General features: G+C 47.7%; 1 protein-coding gene across 1 annotated transcript in view; it reads right to left on the bottom strand.

The window, feature by feature from the left end:
• NOC2L (nucleolar complex associated 2 homolog (S. cerevisiae)) overlaps positions 1-17,157 on the bottom strand; it is a gene marked incomplete at its 5' end in the record, with an annotated part of 52,435 nt that overhangs the window by 5,243 nt on the left and 30,035 nt on the right. Inside the window, 2 exons of the mRNA XM_010289644.1 lie at positions 6,541-6,676; positions 11,595-11,708. Coding sequence (XP_010287946.1) covers positions 6,541-6,676; positions 11,595-11,708 — 250 coding nt within the window. The remainder of the gene's footprint in view (positions 1-6,540; positions 6,677-11,594; positions 11,709-17,157) is intronic.

Below are 17,157 nucleotides of genomic sequence, written 5' to 3'. Positions count from 1 at the left end.
AATTTTGCCACAAAGAAGGGCCATGATTATTCTGCTAGGAAATGAAAATGTCTGACCTCTCCTTCCACACCCCCGGCCCCCACCAGTCTGGCACTAAATTGATGTAATATGATTACGTGAGGGATAAATAAAGAAATCTGTTCAAGTTCATTAGAGGCACACCAACACCTAATGTGGACAGATCACTCATTACAGCCAGGCCCGGAGAGACGCTGCAGCCACACTCCCTTCTCGCCTTTAATTGCCTCATGACGAGGCAGTCCAGCACCTCTTTCTAAGCCATTAATAATTTCCAGGAGCAGCCGCCTTTCCTCCCAGAGATCCGTCAGCTGGTAAATGAACTTGCCCACCCTCACTAGCGACACACAGATTGATCAAATCCACGCTCTTTCCTCCCCATCTCCCAGCTCTTTCTGCCCTTGCCTGCTCAGGGGTTCCTGAAATGTGCAAGCTTGTTTCTCTCCCCTCTTCAGACCTTGCAGAGACCCAAGCAAGGGAGTCTCTCCTGCCTGCCAAATGCTTTCTCCATTCCAGAGGGCAGCTTGTCTTGATGTGATGAAACTGTTTGCGTTCACCACCTTTCCTGCACTCTTGGGGAGGATGCCGGGGGTGTTTTTTTGAAATGTGCAGGCAGCTTTCAGCTCCACCTGCACAAGGTAGGAAGAATCCCCCTCAGATCCACAAGATTAAAAAACAACTGTGCATTCAACACTTTCCTTCCTTTTCCTGTGCAGACTTACCTGCTGCATGCATCAATGCACTGCTTGCCATTTATTCCCTGGTGTGGCTGCACCACAGCCAGGTGCAGACCAAAACACAGCAACAAGAAATAGCCAACAGGCAGTGTCACCTCGTTAGAAGGACCACTATACTGGGATCCTGGACATGTAAGCTCAGAGTCCTGTCTCAAATCCCACTCCAACTGTGTTGAGACATCCCTCCCTCTCCTGCCTCAATTATTACACCTGAATTTTTCATATTGACTCACTGAGCAGGGGCTACTCCTCCCCAGCAGGCTATGCAGCAGCACCCCCCACCCCCAAAATGTGATCTCGGTTGAGGTCTCCCAGCGCAACGCAAGATGCACGGACAGGGAGCTAACCAGCGTTCCTCATTTCCAGGTTCTGAAAGGAGCAGACACGGACTTGTGCTGATGAACTTCCTGACTGAATTCCCTCTCCGTTCTGTCAGGAACCCCTAAAATAAACAGAAGTGACAGTACTGCCAGAGCAGGGGGTCAAACCACAAAGAAACCCAATGAGACTTCTATAAACATGACACAGAAACATTTGTTATTGCTAGTCTCACTAGGATTCGGAAGAGATTCATTCATTCACTGTTGGATTCAGCGAGGCCTGAGGAGTGAAAATGAAGATTCAGATGGGTGGGAGGCTTTTTCTACCAGGAACCTGTGGCCTACAGAAAAGGCTGAAGTCAGGGTTGGGACTCAGGAAGGAAGAGACTGAAGACCTGCAAAGCTTACGGAGCTAGGGAAAAGGCTGCTGCTGTCAAAGATAAATGGCTTATCACGGTTTGGGCTGCTGTGAAGCTGCTAAGGTTAAGGTAAGGAAGGATCAAGAGAGCTTATCTGCTGCTGGGTCCTGCAGGACCTGAAGGACTAGGAAGAAGGCTTGGGCCAAGGGAAGTGGATGGCCTCTTATCAGCCTTTCATCTCCAGCCTAATGCAAAACTGGAGTTAGGATTCAGAAGACAGACCTAAGAGAAAGGTTTATGCCTGGATCCTACATGGGCCATTAAAGCAGGCTCATGGCTGTAGCTAGCACAAGAGGCTGATCGGCGAGTTCAGTGGGCAGCAGACTTAAAGGAAAAAAAAAATGCTTTTTTCAAGTAATGTCTACGTTGAAGTTGTGGCATGTCTTACCATGTTACCAGAGGATGCTGTGGAAGCCACATTAATGAGAATCGGGGACTATCAGGGAACCAAGTGATTCATCAGAGGACATTAAACGAAAGAGTCCCTCCACAATCCTCAGTTCAGAACATCTCTAAGCTGCTGACTGCCCTGTAACCTCTCCTGCCCTGAACATACTTTTTCGTCTTCCCTGATATCTCCATATACTGCAAGAGCACTGGAGGTGTTTAGCTTGCACCTGCATCTTTATGCCTGTTATCCCTCTCCTCAACACATGCAATTATAGTGCAGCCCTGGAACTGAAGGGCAGAAAGATTCACGGCTGTAACACCTGGCTAGAGCTGACTCTCCCCTCTGAATCACTCCAAGGATACCTCCAGGAGCATCTGCCCTGTGAGAATCCACTACCACAATGTTATGCCCACACTGATTCTCCCCACAGGACCTACCCCATCTGAATCTGCTCCCCAGCCCATGCCACAGTTTCTCCTACTTTCCAGGAAATTTATGATGCTTCCTATTCAACTCCAGTGCAGTCCCCAGCAGCCCCTCCTTGCCTGCTGAAGGGATGCTGTTCCGGGAGGATTCTGGAGGAGGTGCCTCTGCCAGATGCTGCTACCGCTCCTTCTCTCCAGTGGGAGGAGAGCTGGGGCGAGTGGTTCCCATCTGGGAGCAGCACACTGGGGCCAAGTGCTGTGCAAGCTGCAAACACCAAACTGCTGGCGGCCATTTCCTGCAGCAGTGCCTGGGGCTGGGCACAGCAAATCTTCCTCTGCTACAGCACAGCTGAAAATGGTGGAAGTGGACAAGCGGGAGGCACTCAGAACGGAAGGGAAGGTAATGCACAACTGCACCAGTGCTGCTGGAGGACAACAGGATGTGCATGTTATTCCCCTCCCATGTGCAGGGACAGTTTTCATCATCTACCTTTGCCCTCCCCTCCAATGACTAATAGCAAACTGAGAATAAGGAGCTCCTCAACCCCCTCAGTTTGGGAAAAACATGCCATACACTCTCTGTCTGGGATTGGAAAGACCTCTTCAGAAGGCTGCTCTGCCCTGAGAAAAACAAAGATCTTTGAGGTAGAAGCTAGTTGAGCAAGATGTTTTGGCTAGCAATGGTTAACCCAAGGACTCTAGCTGCTCTCCAGGCCTACCCTCTTCCAGACAGATTAGCGACAGTGTAAACTGAAATCAACATTTCACTGATACAATATTTAATTTAAATCAAAAGAAAAGGTATGGGGGGCTTTGAACAGCAGCTAAATAACAGAAAACTGATGATTTCCTGGCTTTTAGCAGGCAATTTTCCACTCTTGTGAATTTGGTCTGGGACCTGACAGGCCAAAACAGCTACTAATTGGAAAAGCATCCTGTCAACACAGGAAAGATTTTGGCAAGCTGTGGTTGGCGAGAGATGGGGGCCATTCTCACTATGCCTCCATACCCAACATCCCACCAGAAAGCCACAATGATGCTGCACCAGCAGCAAGTTCTGAAATCCAGACTTTTATGTAGTAATCACCAGGGGGAAGAGAGTTTTACAGACCAGGGCAACCATCTTCACAGATTTAACCCGTGGGGTTGCCGAAGAGGAGAAGAGGATGAGTTACAGCAACAGACCACTGCAACTATCTAGCTAAGACTTTTCTGCAGGGAACTCCTTCCTTTACAGAAGTCCCTCCCTCCTCCTTCTTTGCAGAGAACTACATATCCCCGGGTCTCCAGAACTGGCTCTTTCCAGTAAGAACTCTAAACAGAGTTTTGGGTGCTGCTGCTAAGCCTTGCTAATGAGGAGAGCATGGATGTCTCTGGATATGGCTGACCTTTCCAATAAGCCTCCTATTCTTTTCCCACATAAGCCTTGGCATTCCCAAACCACTCCCCTGCTTCCATTCCGAGAGGAATCTCTTTCTGCCCACGTCTGGAAGTAGTGTGTTGGAAGAGCTGATCTGCTCTGATGAGCTTCCCAGATCCACAAGAACATATCAGTTGTCACAGTTACTTTCATAGCACCAATCTGCCTGGGATCAGGTCTCTCCCTGTCACTTTTCAAGACGGTCAGCATCACTGGACATTCTCAATCATATTTCTTGTTTTCCTCTCCCTGGAGGTCCATCCAGGGCAGTCTTGTCTTATTTCCTGCCTAGATTTCTGCCATCAGCTGCTCAACATGCCTCTCGGAAGGAGTTTGAGGCCGACTCAAGATGAACCAAAGTCCTTCCATTGTCCCAGACTCTCCTTTTGCCTTATTTGAGGAGAGGAGATTGTTATGCCTTCAAACCTCACAGGTAAAGAAGTGAATACACAGGCCACAGCAGCTGCAGGACCTCCCAAATTCCCTTACATCTGGCCACCCAGTAGAACAATGGCCATAAAGACAGGGAACTGCTGCAAACTGAAGCACTGGCTTCTCTGACTTCCATCTGCAGCCAGCCCTGACAGTTACTGAATGCAGAGCATGGCTGGGAACATCTCACACCCCACACAGCGTAAGAACAAGAGCTCATTGTATGCATCTCCCAAGACACAAGCACTTTTCCCAGCCTCCCTGTTCCCTGTCCCTTTCCCACTGCGGAGTCACACCATTGCCTGGAGGGGACTTCACCCGATGCTACAGTACAGACCCAGTGCTCCGATGTCTCCACCCAGCGCCTCAGGATCCATGGCAGGGCTGAACACAGTTGCTCCTTGAGATGGAAGCTGCCTTCAGGGCCTGTTGCCTCCCTCCAGAAAACACCCTACTAAGAACAAAGACTATGGAGAGGCAGCTGACCCAGGAATGTTGGAAGGCAAGGCCCATTACTGACACTGCAGTGCTGATGCATGCTCAGCAACTAGATGCCACGGACTAGATACCACAGCTGTGGGACTCATACAGAGGAGAGAGAGTCCTTTGAGAGGCCCATGTGGGCCTTAGTCCTCATTTGCACTCTCTTCACAATATATGTCATCCCCTTTAAGCTGCGAAAGAACCTCATGGACAAACGTCGCAAGCACATGCACAGGCAGGGGGGCAAAAGCCATGCCTAGCAAGTAGATTGCAATCCTTAATATTCAGGAGATTTCTACAGCAAGCAGGCAAGCACCAGAAACAAGGTAGAAGCTGCGTACATTAGGTGCCAACAGACAGCTGCCATAAACCTTGTATTGTGCCATCAGTAACGTTCATCACAGACATGCCCCGTTAGGATCCCAACGTACATCCAGAAGTTCATCAGTCCAAGAAACTTGCCAAGTGTACATAAAGTCAGTTCCTGAGAGGCATAGAAGAGACCCCGGGTTTCCCTGCCTCCCAGCAACCTGCCTTCTGAACTGCAGTTATCACTGCCTTTTTAGAAGCCACTGGGATTCTTCTAAGGCATTGACTCGTATGACAGGCAGGACAACCCCAGATCACAAGAATGTATCTTAGCAAATCATTTTGATGCCACACTGCTCTCCCATCACTTTGGTGGGTCATGTGCTCGCTTTTGCTCTCCTCCCATTCTTTGCCGAGTCACCTAACAAAATTCCACTGACCTCAATCTCAAGCTATCAAACAAGGGTTTTCCAGCCTTTTCTTCCTCCCATGTCACAGATGCCTGTGAGGGAGACAATGCTCACTGGTTCTGCGGTAAGTCTCAAGATTTATCCTCACGCCTTACAATGTGCACCACAGACTAGGACTTTAGCTGTAGATTAAATCTCCAAACAAGAAAACCCTGTATTCCTGCAAGTCACCCTACTATACAAAAGACAATGCATTTAGAAAACCTGTGATATCCCAAACATTCCAAATTACAAAAAGAGCATCTACTTTTTTCCTCAAATTTTGTGGGGAACCTCTCAGGCAGGTTCCACAATTTAGTGTGGCCCCCTCGTGGTCACAGCCAGAGAGTGACATCACTCCATTTTCTCCAGAAGCTCTAGATTTTCTTGGCTTGTCAAGAATACTTGCCACATCAGTCCCTATAAAATAAATAAATCAGAAGTGCATTCAAAGAGAGGATAACCATTCTTCCATCAAAGACCCTTGTTCTGGTAGCCAGCCCTTACGATAGCTATTGTTTGCAATGAAGTATACAGCAAAGCCCCAGCATGCTGTCAGGTAGAACATTCTTACTCCTCTTTTATAGGGGCAGAAACAAAACATGAATTTCTGCACCTCCACTCACATTGCAAAAAGACAGAAAACACTTTTATGTTCTCCAAGGTGAGACTTTAGCCCAGAACCTGCACAGGTTATAACCACAGGAAGGAGAACTCACTCTTTGGGAATTATAATATGAACCATGGCTACTACTTTGAAGCCTTTGAAAGCATGGTCTGTGTTCAGCCAAACTACCAACATGGTAGTTCTTGGGCTACCATGTTGAGGCCAGTGTCTGTGACAAAAGAAAGGTGCTAAAGGGAGGAGAGAGTACAGCTCATGTACATAAAACGACTAATGCAGGACTAAGGCTTTAAAATGAGCTGGAGTGACAAAGTAGGAGAGGGAAAGAAAGATAAAAGCCTCCCAACCACCTTCTGCCTGTCACTTTAAAAAGCCTCCAAAGGGCATCATCATCTTGCGCTGTCTCTCCCTAACAATAGATCTTTTGAACCAAACATGGCCAGCATGCACCCCTGTATTGACCCACATCATACAGAATTACGGGCAAGGAGAAGGTATGCCCAGCCCCATACCTTTTATAGGGAATCCAACATTCTCCTCATCAGAGTCACTGTCCAGGTCAAATAGGTCCTTGAACTCCTTCTTATCTTCCTCCTTCCTTTCATCTTGCTTCTTACGCTTTATTTCTGGGAAGTTCAAGTCTTCAAGCTGGAAAAAAACAAAACCAACAGTAAGAACAACCTCAAATTGTACTTTTAAACATAAAGTGACGAGTTTAAACACAGGAACTTGGCTTTGCCCAGTATGTGTAAGCCACACTGTCAAGAACAGTTGGGTCTGCCTGCTGACAACTAGGGCAGCAACAGATAGATTCGTGACTTGGTTACAAAGGTGAATGAGACATGCAAAGCACCATTGCTCTATTGATCTTTACCTAATAAACTACTATTGCTAATGGGCCATCTAGTGCTGGTACCTTAGCATGGATAAAAATGCAAGACATCCATGACAAGCTGGCTGTCCTAGATCTCTGGACTGAAAGCCATGAAGGCGCTGTGAGCTTGGGCAGCCAAGCACAATCAAGACAGACTGTGCTGGTCATCTCTGAAGTAGCAGTTTTCCACCAACGCCAAAAGCTGTGACAGCTATAGCAAAGGCACTTTCTTTTTGGCTGCAGATTTCAGCACAGTTAAATGGCATGGTGCTGAAGATGCTTAAGGTCTGTGTACACCACGGCCTCCTGAGTTGCAAGCTCTTAAGGAGATCAATGGGCCAAAAGCCTTGCTGCTGCAGACAGCCAATATCAATGCTATTAAGTACTTGCAATTGACACCACCTCACTGCTCTTTACACCTCTCCGGAGGGGGATTAGGGGGAGGATTTACTTGCAAGGGCTCAGGCCAGCAGGGCAAAGATAATCAGAATGCAAATTAAATCCCAAGTGCTCGCTGAACATCAGCTGCCCGCTGCCCGCGCCTAGCCGCACACCTCCTGGGAAGCACTCATGCATTAGCACACATTAGCTTGCTTGGAAACATTCGCCCTGCGAGTAATAACTCATTTGCTCGCTCCCATCCGTCAGACCACTCCTCAACACACTCCTCTCTGACCACATCCCACTGCAATCCTCCCATGAACTTCCCCCGTCAGGAGCAGCAGCAAAGCAGTGTCTATATAGAAAGGCAACTCTCAGCAGAGAGACAAATAGAGTGGGAATACAGGGATGGAGGGGAGAGACAACGAGAGACACGGAGACATGCATTTGCTCCTGCAATTTCTCCCAGCTTGTTTCATGGTTATGGTCCCCAGCTGGGCAATATTGATTCTGGGAGCTGAGCACTTACAAGCAATAACCTGCAGCACCAGGATGGAAAGTCAGAAGCTGGCCAGAGACGGGGAGAGGGAAGCAAATCACCAACCACCATTTGCAGGGTCCTAATTTTAAATCAGCTTCCCATCAGCTCTTTTCCACTATGAGATGCCTCTCCTTCCACTGGCCCTGCAGAGACCTGCTGGGCTGTCTCTGTGCTGGAAAGGTGTGTGAAGAAAGCAGCACATGACTGGCTTTCCAAAAGCAGTCACTGCAGGCCAGAGAACAGACTTGGGACACAAAACACAGCAAGAGCAGCAATCCAGAGTCACTGCCCAACAGCTGCCCTCAGCTGGCCTAACGACATAGTGTGACCATCCCCTTTTCTAGGGTGGTTATGCTCCAACATAACGTGGGGCAGGGGAGCTGCTAGGGTGAAAACATTTTCCTTAGTCCCTACCAGTTCTGGTGGACATGCTTCACTCATCTCATCTGTTCTGGCATATAACTTTATGGAGGGTGGGAGGGCAGAGGGAGATGCTCCAGAAATACCGATTCAGTGAGAGGGTCCAGAAATAAAACACAAAGGTCTCAGAAGCTAAAGTATATCAGCAGCTATGCTTCTAAGCTAGCGTTAGGCTGTGATCACAGACACAGTCCCCATACCTGATCCCTTTCAGTTTATAGATTCCTTGCCTCTACAAGTGCCTCAGCCAGGTCATGCTGCCTTCATCCCAGCCTTGGGGAGAAGCACCAACGCTTCCTGCAGTCCAAGACCTGGACCATCAGGTAGCTCCATTTCAGTCAAGGCCTCTCATGTCCCAGAGACCATCACTCCAACAGGTACCGGAAACATCAGTATGACATGCTGAGCTGACTCTGGCAGTCTCCCAGCCACAAGCAGCATCTTTGGGCCCTCTTCTGTGCCAAGAGCCATGCTACCTGCAGAGTCCCTGTCTGGCAGCATTGGTAGCTATCACTCTTCAGCAACAGCAGCAGTTAGGAGTCCAGCATTGCCTAACCAGGATTATGTTGAGGTTGCAAGTGTCATAAACAGAAGAGAAACCCAGTTTTGACAACAAACAAACATGCATCAAGTGCCCAAGTCCCTATTGGCTTGTCCCGTTCCCCATGACCCTGGTCACTGTTACTGCGCAGCAGCAGTAAATGAAATGCAAAAATCATCCAAGGACTCCTTCTCCCTCCTCACGTGTCCTCAGCATGGGATGTTTCCATGGAACATATCACTTAGCAGGTTTAAAGTGGAAATGGAGCTGTGTATGATTAAAATGTCTCATGTACATGATGTGGAACAGTCTTCTCCAATTCTCCAACTCAAGGGAGCAAAAGAGAGAGACATCTCAACATTGTGAAAAATTTCTCCAGTATCTTATGCAGAGCATGTAAAGCAGGGAGTAGAGGCTGTTAGGACTTCTTTGTATTTCCATACTGTCTAGGAAAAGTCCCCATTTCCAAAAGCAGCCTACAGTTTTGGTTCATATCAGTACTGGTTGAACTCAACCTGGGCCTATTAAAAAGGACCTGGTGTTGAATCATGCTGACTTGTGCTACCTCCAACTTTCTGAGACTCCACAGGAGTGCCTTCAAGATGGGCACCTCAAAATAAAGGCACGAGAAAACCCTACTAGCTGCGGAGTGATTACAAAGCAAAGGAATGAGCCGCAGCTCACAGATACAGCCGGTGTTCATCACGCAGTAGCAGTAATTAGGTAATTTGGGGGCCAGTCTTTTAATCCCCAGCTAGAGGGTTACTATCTACTGAGTCTCACGAAGCCGATTAGTCTATATCCCATTAAAAACCATTGGGAAAAGCAAATGGAATGGGCAGACGGGGTCAGCGTTCTTATATAAGGCAAGCTGCAGCTCATAGCAGCTGAAAGCCAGGCTGATTTTTCTGTTATTATTTTTTTCCCCCCAATGGCTGCTAATGGGACATGGATTTTCCCAGCCCTAATGGGCCTCATGGTGTTCACGCTCCTGCTGGGGCTCACAATGCTGCATCATTAAGCTAGCAGTCCCCACTGAGAGAGACAACAGCCCCATTCACCAAGCAAAGATGTCAGGCAGCCACAGGCCTTTCGGAAAGCTAACTCCGAAAACTGTAGAGAGAGACAGACTATCTGTTCATCCCACTTTCTCCAAGAGAAAACAAGTTCCTGACACTGCCCATCAGATTTCACCTGGTTTCAGGAGTCACGCTCTTGAGCCTTGCTATACAAAAGCAATCCCCCTGAAGGAGAGTTCTCCACCTCACCTGGTCCTGGCCACCCTAAGGAGCTCCAGCTCCCCTCCTCCCTTTAATGGGAGACGCGGGCTTGTCTACACTGAGGCCTGATCTCCTCTCCCCTTGTGATAGCTGCTTCAGTACCAGGGAAGTGTCAGCTCACACTAGCAGGGCCAGTTTTGGGTAAAAAATTAGCCCCACTCACAGCCATCACTCCTTGCTGCTTCTTAGCTCCCCCCACTCCCAATTTCTTTTCTGCAAAGGCCACATTCTCCTGCTGAGTTTGCACAGAAAACAAGTGTGCTTTTTGTTCCCTCTGCATGGCTGCCCCAGGGAATTTCAGCTCCTGTCCTTATCTCAGGCTGGTATATGAAACTGAGCATTTCTAGGATCTCCCAGGTCTTCTACCACGCTCCGGGACTTGGCTCAGAGCCAATCATCCTCATGTCCTATCGATTATTTTAATCGTTCCCCACCATACGCTGGAGACACCAATTATATCTATTTCCTGCTCCCTGGCCAAGAGCCTAGCTCAGCCACTTTCATTGCATTAGCATCGAGACAGCTTTCCTTTAGACTCCTAATGTAAGCAAGCTCCCACCCCCACCTTCTGCATCCTGGAGTGCAGTGCCATGAGGAGGGGCCGAGGAGCCTTCCCTTGGGCAGGAGATGTGGGAAATGGCACGCTAAGCACTTCTGTCCAGACAAAAAGTCCCACCTCACAACCAGTCACCCCCACATGGGTGAAATAAGAAAACGCAAAACAGAACTCATCTCTGATATTCCCTTTTCTAAGGAGAGGGGCATTTTCCCCTCCCTACTTTCTTGCAATGTTAGGTTTTAGCATGGCAATCCAGTCACATTCTGCCAGGCTGGAAAAAAGAGCTAAAGGACTACATGAGCCACTCTGTTTTGCTGTCAAGAAAGGAATGCAGTTTTCGAGAAATTATGCAAACTGCCCAAAGCAATGTGAGAAAGCCCACCAATGTGGGGATGAACACACAGAACAGGAACTGTGTACACAGTCTAAACTTCAAAACTCCATCACATGCTTCTTCCAAAAGTAACATCCACAATAAGGCTATTGCCCCAGTTGCTCAGACGCAATCAAATCTGTTACCGAACCTACCCCTGCCAGTACACACAATTTCTCTACCACTACTGTCTTCTAGCCTTGAATTACAAAGGCTGCTGTACCAATGGGCCTTGAACACCATGAGCCTAAACAGGGACAGAGGGAAATTTAGCATAGCGCTACTTCACCCTATCTCACCCATCCTCTATTGACTTGGGCAAATGAACAGGCTACAGGCAGAAGACATACACGTTGCTCATAAAGACCCCTGTAAGACAAATCCGCAGGGAGCTTAAGACACCGGCTAGGCTGCTGTCCAGCCACACCCATGCTCTTTCCAAGAATGCCCAGCCTACACACTCACACAGCTCAAGCCAATTTCAGCTCACACTAGTGGAGCTGGTTTTGACCAGCCGCTATCCTGCTATCGGGACATAGCTGCCTTGTCTTCCCACAGCACAGATGACATCCAGTAAGTTAGGCACTTCATTCTTACTCTTTCTTTGCCGCTGATTTCCAGTTGTATCTCCTTCTCTCTTAGCTTCTTCCACTGGGTATAATACTTGGTCAGAGGTGTCCCCTCCTCTTTGACCTCCTTCTCCCATTGTTCCTGTGGAGAGAGAGGGTGCAAATTTAAGAAAGGTTTTCAAAGCAGTTTTCCAGTACAAATGGAAATTGGCAAATGCAGGGAGCCAAGAGCAAAGGTTAAGACCCTTTCCCAAACCACCTTTTCCCAGCTTCTGAGTAGGAAATTGGCAACTATGACTACGAATGCAAGCAGGACTAAGTGTGAATTCAGGCACAATCATTTAAGCAACTGCTGAGTCAGGAGTGGTGAGACTGACAACTCTCCTTAGGTAAAGCAATACCTAGGCACTGCAAGGAGATCAAAGAAAGCCAAAAGATGTAATGGACAGGCTGGCCAATACAACAGCTTACTTATGTAATGCCAAAGCACAGGATACCAATGGCACTGAAGGACAGCATAAGGTCCTCATAAAGGAGCATCTATATGGTGCATAAGATGCTTTAGCTTATGGAAGACCACCACATTTTCTCAGTACGGTAGCCTGAAATGTGGGTTCCCAGATTCCTATTTCTCTCTTCTAAAAGAAGCCCGATTCTCAGAATTACCAAGAGTTCACAACAGGCTCTCCTGAAATCAGCTCAACGCCTCCTGGGATCCACTATTACTATCTTGGCCTTGAATATTCACTTCTACTCTAATGAGAAGATACTAACACAGAAGTCAAGTCAGATGATGCAGCCTATTGTAATGAAAAAGAAATTACTTCAACTGAAACCTGAAGGTAGGAATCAAAGGGACAGATCAGAGGATCTATCAGGACGAAACTTGTCCCCTGCTCCTTCAATGGAGGCATTTGATCACCTGGTCAAGTTCTTGCTTTTTAATTCAGAAAAATCTCATGCAAACATTTACAAGACCTAATACCAAAGATGTCTGATTGCATTTTCCCCCCGTTCTACAGCCAAGTGTTTATTTTTGAAACAAACATTCCCCTGCAGGGTCTTGGACTCAACACAACCTTGATAGAGTAGGGCATGAAGAAGTGCCGACGCTGTTTCCGCTGTCCAAGCAGGGAGAATAAGGAGGTGAAAACACCATAAATGGTGGGAAGCAAATTAGATGGTTAAAAATTATTTTATGCTTCAATCATTTGGCACGTTAGTGCTGAAAGCGAGGTGGTGGTATGTCATATTAAAATGCATTCTTCTTAACCTGCCAACATCCCTTTAACTTAAAACCCACACAGAACTACCTGTTAACTGGATTACCACAGTGCCCACAGGCTTTGCATTACCCCACAGCGAAAAGTCAATCTAATGTAAGCAGAAAGACGTGACATACAAGTAGGAATTGAAACAGGCAAAGGAAGAAGGGAACGAGTAACAGGAACAAAGGTTAGCATAAATACACTCAAATGTCAACACAGATCCAAAGAGAGTATCCTGAACCCAGAGCTCTGTATCGGCAGCCGTGTGTACACAATGATCCTGTTGGAGGATGGGAACAAAAGCCCAGATCATCTTCACAGTAGAAAACACAGCAGCAGTTCAAATATTCTTCAGCAGATCCCAAATCAACTGCTTCTGGGGAGCTGAGCCCCAAAACTAGGGAGCTATGGTGTGTTGGCTGCAGCCTGTGAGCCAAGGTGTTGGAAAGTTTGTTCAAAGATCAATGTATAAACAAGAAGACAGAAAGAGGTCTCTGCAATGGATAGCAGTGCAGAGTTCCCAGCCTACACAAATAAGCAAGTACTCAGTGTATATTGTGAAGTGAAATAATCAGTCTACGCCACCTCTTGATTTGGCCCATCACTGGGAGGGAAGTGGAGATGATCTGTGGTCTCTGCAGCTGGCACCAGAAGCTGAACTTTGGCAATTAAATGGCAACCAGCTTGGTCACCTGCACTCTAATGGCACAGAATCTATTTATGCATCCTACAACAGGTGCTATCAATACTGCATCAAGCCAAACAGGCCCCTTCTGGTAATCATGGGTCCCAGACTCAGAACCCCCACGGGACTGTTTGTAACACAGCTCCAGGTCTGCATGGCTGGAGCCTGTGTCTGCTCTCCGGTCTCCTCCCCGGCAGGCTGACTGAAAGCACAGCTGATGTACTGCCGACTCCAGCAGCACTCGCTAGCAGAGACGCCAGCCAGCAGACAGCACAGCTTTACTGTCGATCTGACCCACCGCTATGGCAAGAGGAGTAATTCCTGAGGAGTACAAAGTCACCCCATTTATAGATCAGGCTCATATCAGGCTGCCAGCGGTAATCGGGCAATTTGTTGATGCTGCTTGGTATGGACAGCTTCTGAGAAAGACTCTTCTTACGGAGGGCAAAAGTCTATTTGTTCTGTCTGATACAGCTCTTTTGGTTTTAAAGTGTGCTGGAATCCAGAGATAAAAAAAGACCATTAAAACACTCCCATCTTTCTAGTCAGAACTCCTCAACGGGAATTTTGAGAGAATGGATGCCATCACACCCACTTTAACCATTTGCAATTCTCCTTCTATTACTGCTTTTGCATCACTGTGCTGTCGAGCAACACCCAGCATGGATCAAGCCCACATCTGTACAAATGTAACAAAGATATCGCCCACCCTCCAGAAAAACCTCCCATCTGAAATGTGAGATGGGGATGAATGCAGAAGATCTGGAAATCCCATGGAAATGAGGCAATGGTTTCCATCAGCTCATTCCCTCACTTTACATTTCATTAAGCGTAACAGCCTGCTGGGCTGCACTGTTCTTAAACAAAGGTTCCCCAGCTCAGTGCGAAGGTCTGCCTGGCAGCCGCAGAGCTGCAACGCAGGCCGGCACACACTGCTGGTCCTGGGGCACTCTCTTCCCTCCCTGCATTTTCCCCTGCCGATCCCGGGCCCACACTAGTGCAGACGAACATCAGAGCTGCACGTGAGGCATCTGGATTCAACTTCAGCTGCAAGCTCCACTTCTTTTGGCTCCCCTGACAAAGAACTTAATTAGTATAGTAACCTATTAGCATTGTACTCTCAAAAAGCACTGACTCTCAAATATTAACCTATTTCTTACCCCAAAAAAGTTCTCAATCTTAAAATAATATGGAAGAAGTCAGGCTGAACACATCTGGTGCGCCTACCCCTCCATACCACAGTTCCTGGGATGCAAGGGAAGATCTCTCCCCAAGTCCCTCCACATTAAGTTAAACATTGCACCACCATGCTCCCTCTGCAGCACTAACTTAAATCCCCAGGCTTTTTCTTTAAAATTATATAATATAGACCCTTAGGTAAAATCCAGCTTTCTAAAGCACGCCCACTACTCAGGAGTGCAGATCCGATCACGTTCACCACCTTTATTCCCCTCATTTAAACCCATTTGTCTGTAATTCCCCCCATGAAAGCTGCATTTCAGCATGTTGCATGGAAGAATCAGCTCAGAATTTGGGCTCTGCTCCCTACAGTGGAACAGGCACAAATGCATGGATGTGAGTACCAGAGAGCACTTGCTTTCAATTGCTCTTGCTGGCAAGGGGGATGTGCAAATACCTCCCCTCACACCCCTCCTTCCCGTCCCTTCCCTGGAAGCGTTGGCTCATGAGAAGTGCCAATGCCCCACGTTTCTTGGAGACAGCCTAGCAAATCCAACCCAGACTTCGAGGGACACTCCAAATCGTTCTGGGAAGCCCAGTCTCTGTGGAAGCTTTGGCCCTCTTTGGGAATCTACATCATCTGCTTGCAAAGGAGTAGGGGAAAACACAGGGCCACCTGGGGCACAAAACCTGTCCTCTGGGCACAAAAGATAAGCCACTACGTCTCTTCCACCCCACAGAAGTTCTGAGTGGGCTGTTTCCTCTGCTCCCAGGAGCACTGATATCCCATTAACCAAAAGAAGATAAAGGCTCCCTTCTCCCATAGGACAAAACCACAGTGCAAAAATTGCACAGGCAACCCAGGCATCCTCCCTGAGCAGCACTTTATACTGTTGCTCTACCCCCTTAAATGGCAGAACAGCCATCTCCAAACAGGCTTGGCAAACTGGTGCCTGCTTCCCTTGAACAACCTCCCTGCTCAAGGCAGGCTGCCTGTTGCTGCCCCTCCAGAGCCATCCCTGCCTGATTCATGCTACTCAGCCACCCAGATGTCCCTGGGAAAGCAGGTGCACCAATGTCAACTAGAAGACATACAGGCAGCAAGATGTTAAAATAATCATTTAGCTCTTACACAAGGGACTGCAGCCAGAGTTGCTGGGAAAAGCAGACAGTGGCAGATTTGTTGGAAACGCTGTTTTATTTAGCCAATGGCCTTCCCCAGCCCATCTGTTTCATGGAGAGCCCTAGAGGCTGAAATCTCTACCTCTGCAGAGTGGGTGGGTGGTCACAGCATTGCCCGCAAAAAATACAAAACAAAACCCTAACCACTTCACTCCAGGCGGGAAGCTTAATTTCTTTAGCAAAACAGTCCAACCCAAAATGACATTTACAGAACGAAACACTACTTAGTCACTTCAAACCCAGTTCCATCAACCCCTTAAACCCAGAATAGTGCTTCTGTGTCCTGGCATTGATATGCCAGGACTTAATTTTCCTACAGTCCCTGCCCCTGAGAGTCTGAAGAAAAATTAGTCTGCACTGCAACTTCTGCTCCATATCCAGCTCCAAGCCAACAGGTGGAGCTTTCAATGATGCAGAACTCCAGACTTTCCACTGATACCATGTGGCCACAGAGAGATGACTGACCCATCAATTACCTCGCAGAGATATTTTCACCTCTCTCCTGCCAGGCAAGGAAGAGTCAGACCCACGACTTCCTTTCACACAGTTAACCTGCTATCAGGCTTGCAAAGGCTGCTATGCCCCATCAAAAGCAAAGATAAAATGCCCAACCCAAAGGACACACCAAGCAAGTTTCATTAACAAGGCTTCCTTCCCTTTGGCTTCATTTACATAGTGCCTGGGCTTCAAATACCTTCTGGTTTAACTCTGGTTTAGGTCAGGTCAACAGGTTCCCAAAGAAGGATGGAGCAAAGCAAAAGTTAAAAACACTTTCAAACAAGGACACTGGAAGGAATGTCCTGACAATATGCTACACCATCCCTCAGAGGACCTGGCTCCGAGCAGGCAGACTCCTGGAGCAGGAGAAACAAGGAGCAAGGCAGCACCTCTCAGCCTGTTAGCCGGATGGCCAAATATTAGCTAACATACCCTCTAATATACTGTTTTCTAGCTGTGCTACAGTTCATTTCCCAAGATGAGGAGGGTCTCCATCATCACCTTAGTCACTTTTATTCATCTCGTCACTACGGCAGAATCCCAACATTTAACTCAACTGCTCTACAGGCCCTTTGAGCCACCCAGAGCCACTGCAACTTTTCTAGGTGTCAAATGTGCTCAGCATCTTCTCAGCAGGCTGGATGCTTATGCTGGTATATTCTTTTGTCTCTGCAGCCTTTCTCTTGAGAAGCAACTGCAGTGCCAGGATGCCTGATCACTGCTCTTACAGCTTGTAATTTTCTGGATTTTATAGCTGTTTCCACGAGAGCCCAGGAAAA

Source organism: Phaethon lepturus, unplaced genomic scaffold (assembly GCF_000687285.1).
Source record: "Phaethon lepturus isolate BGI_N335 unplaced genomic scaffold, ASM68728v1 scaffold31116, whole genome shotgun sequence".
NCBI lineage: Eukaryota > Metazoa > Chordata > Aves > Phaethontiformes > Phaethontidae > Phaethon > Phaethon lepturus.
Note: the sequence above shows the minus strand (reverse complement) of the source record. Positions and strands in the feature narration are given on the sequence as shown.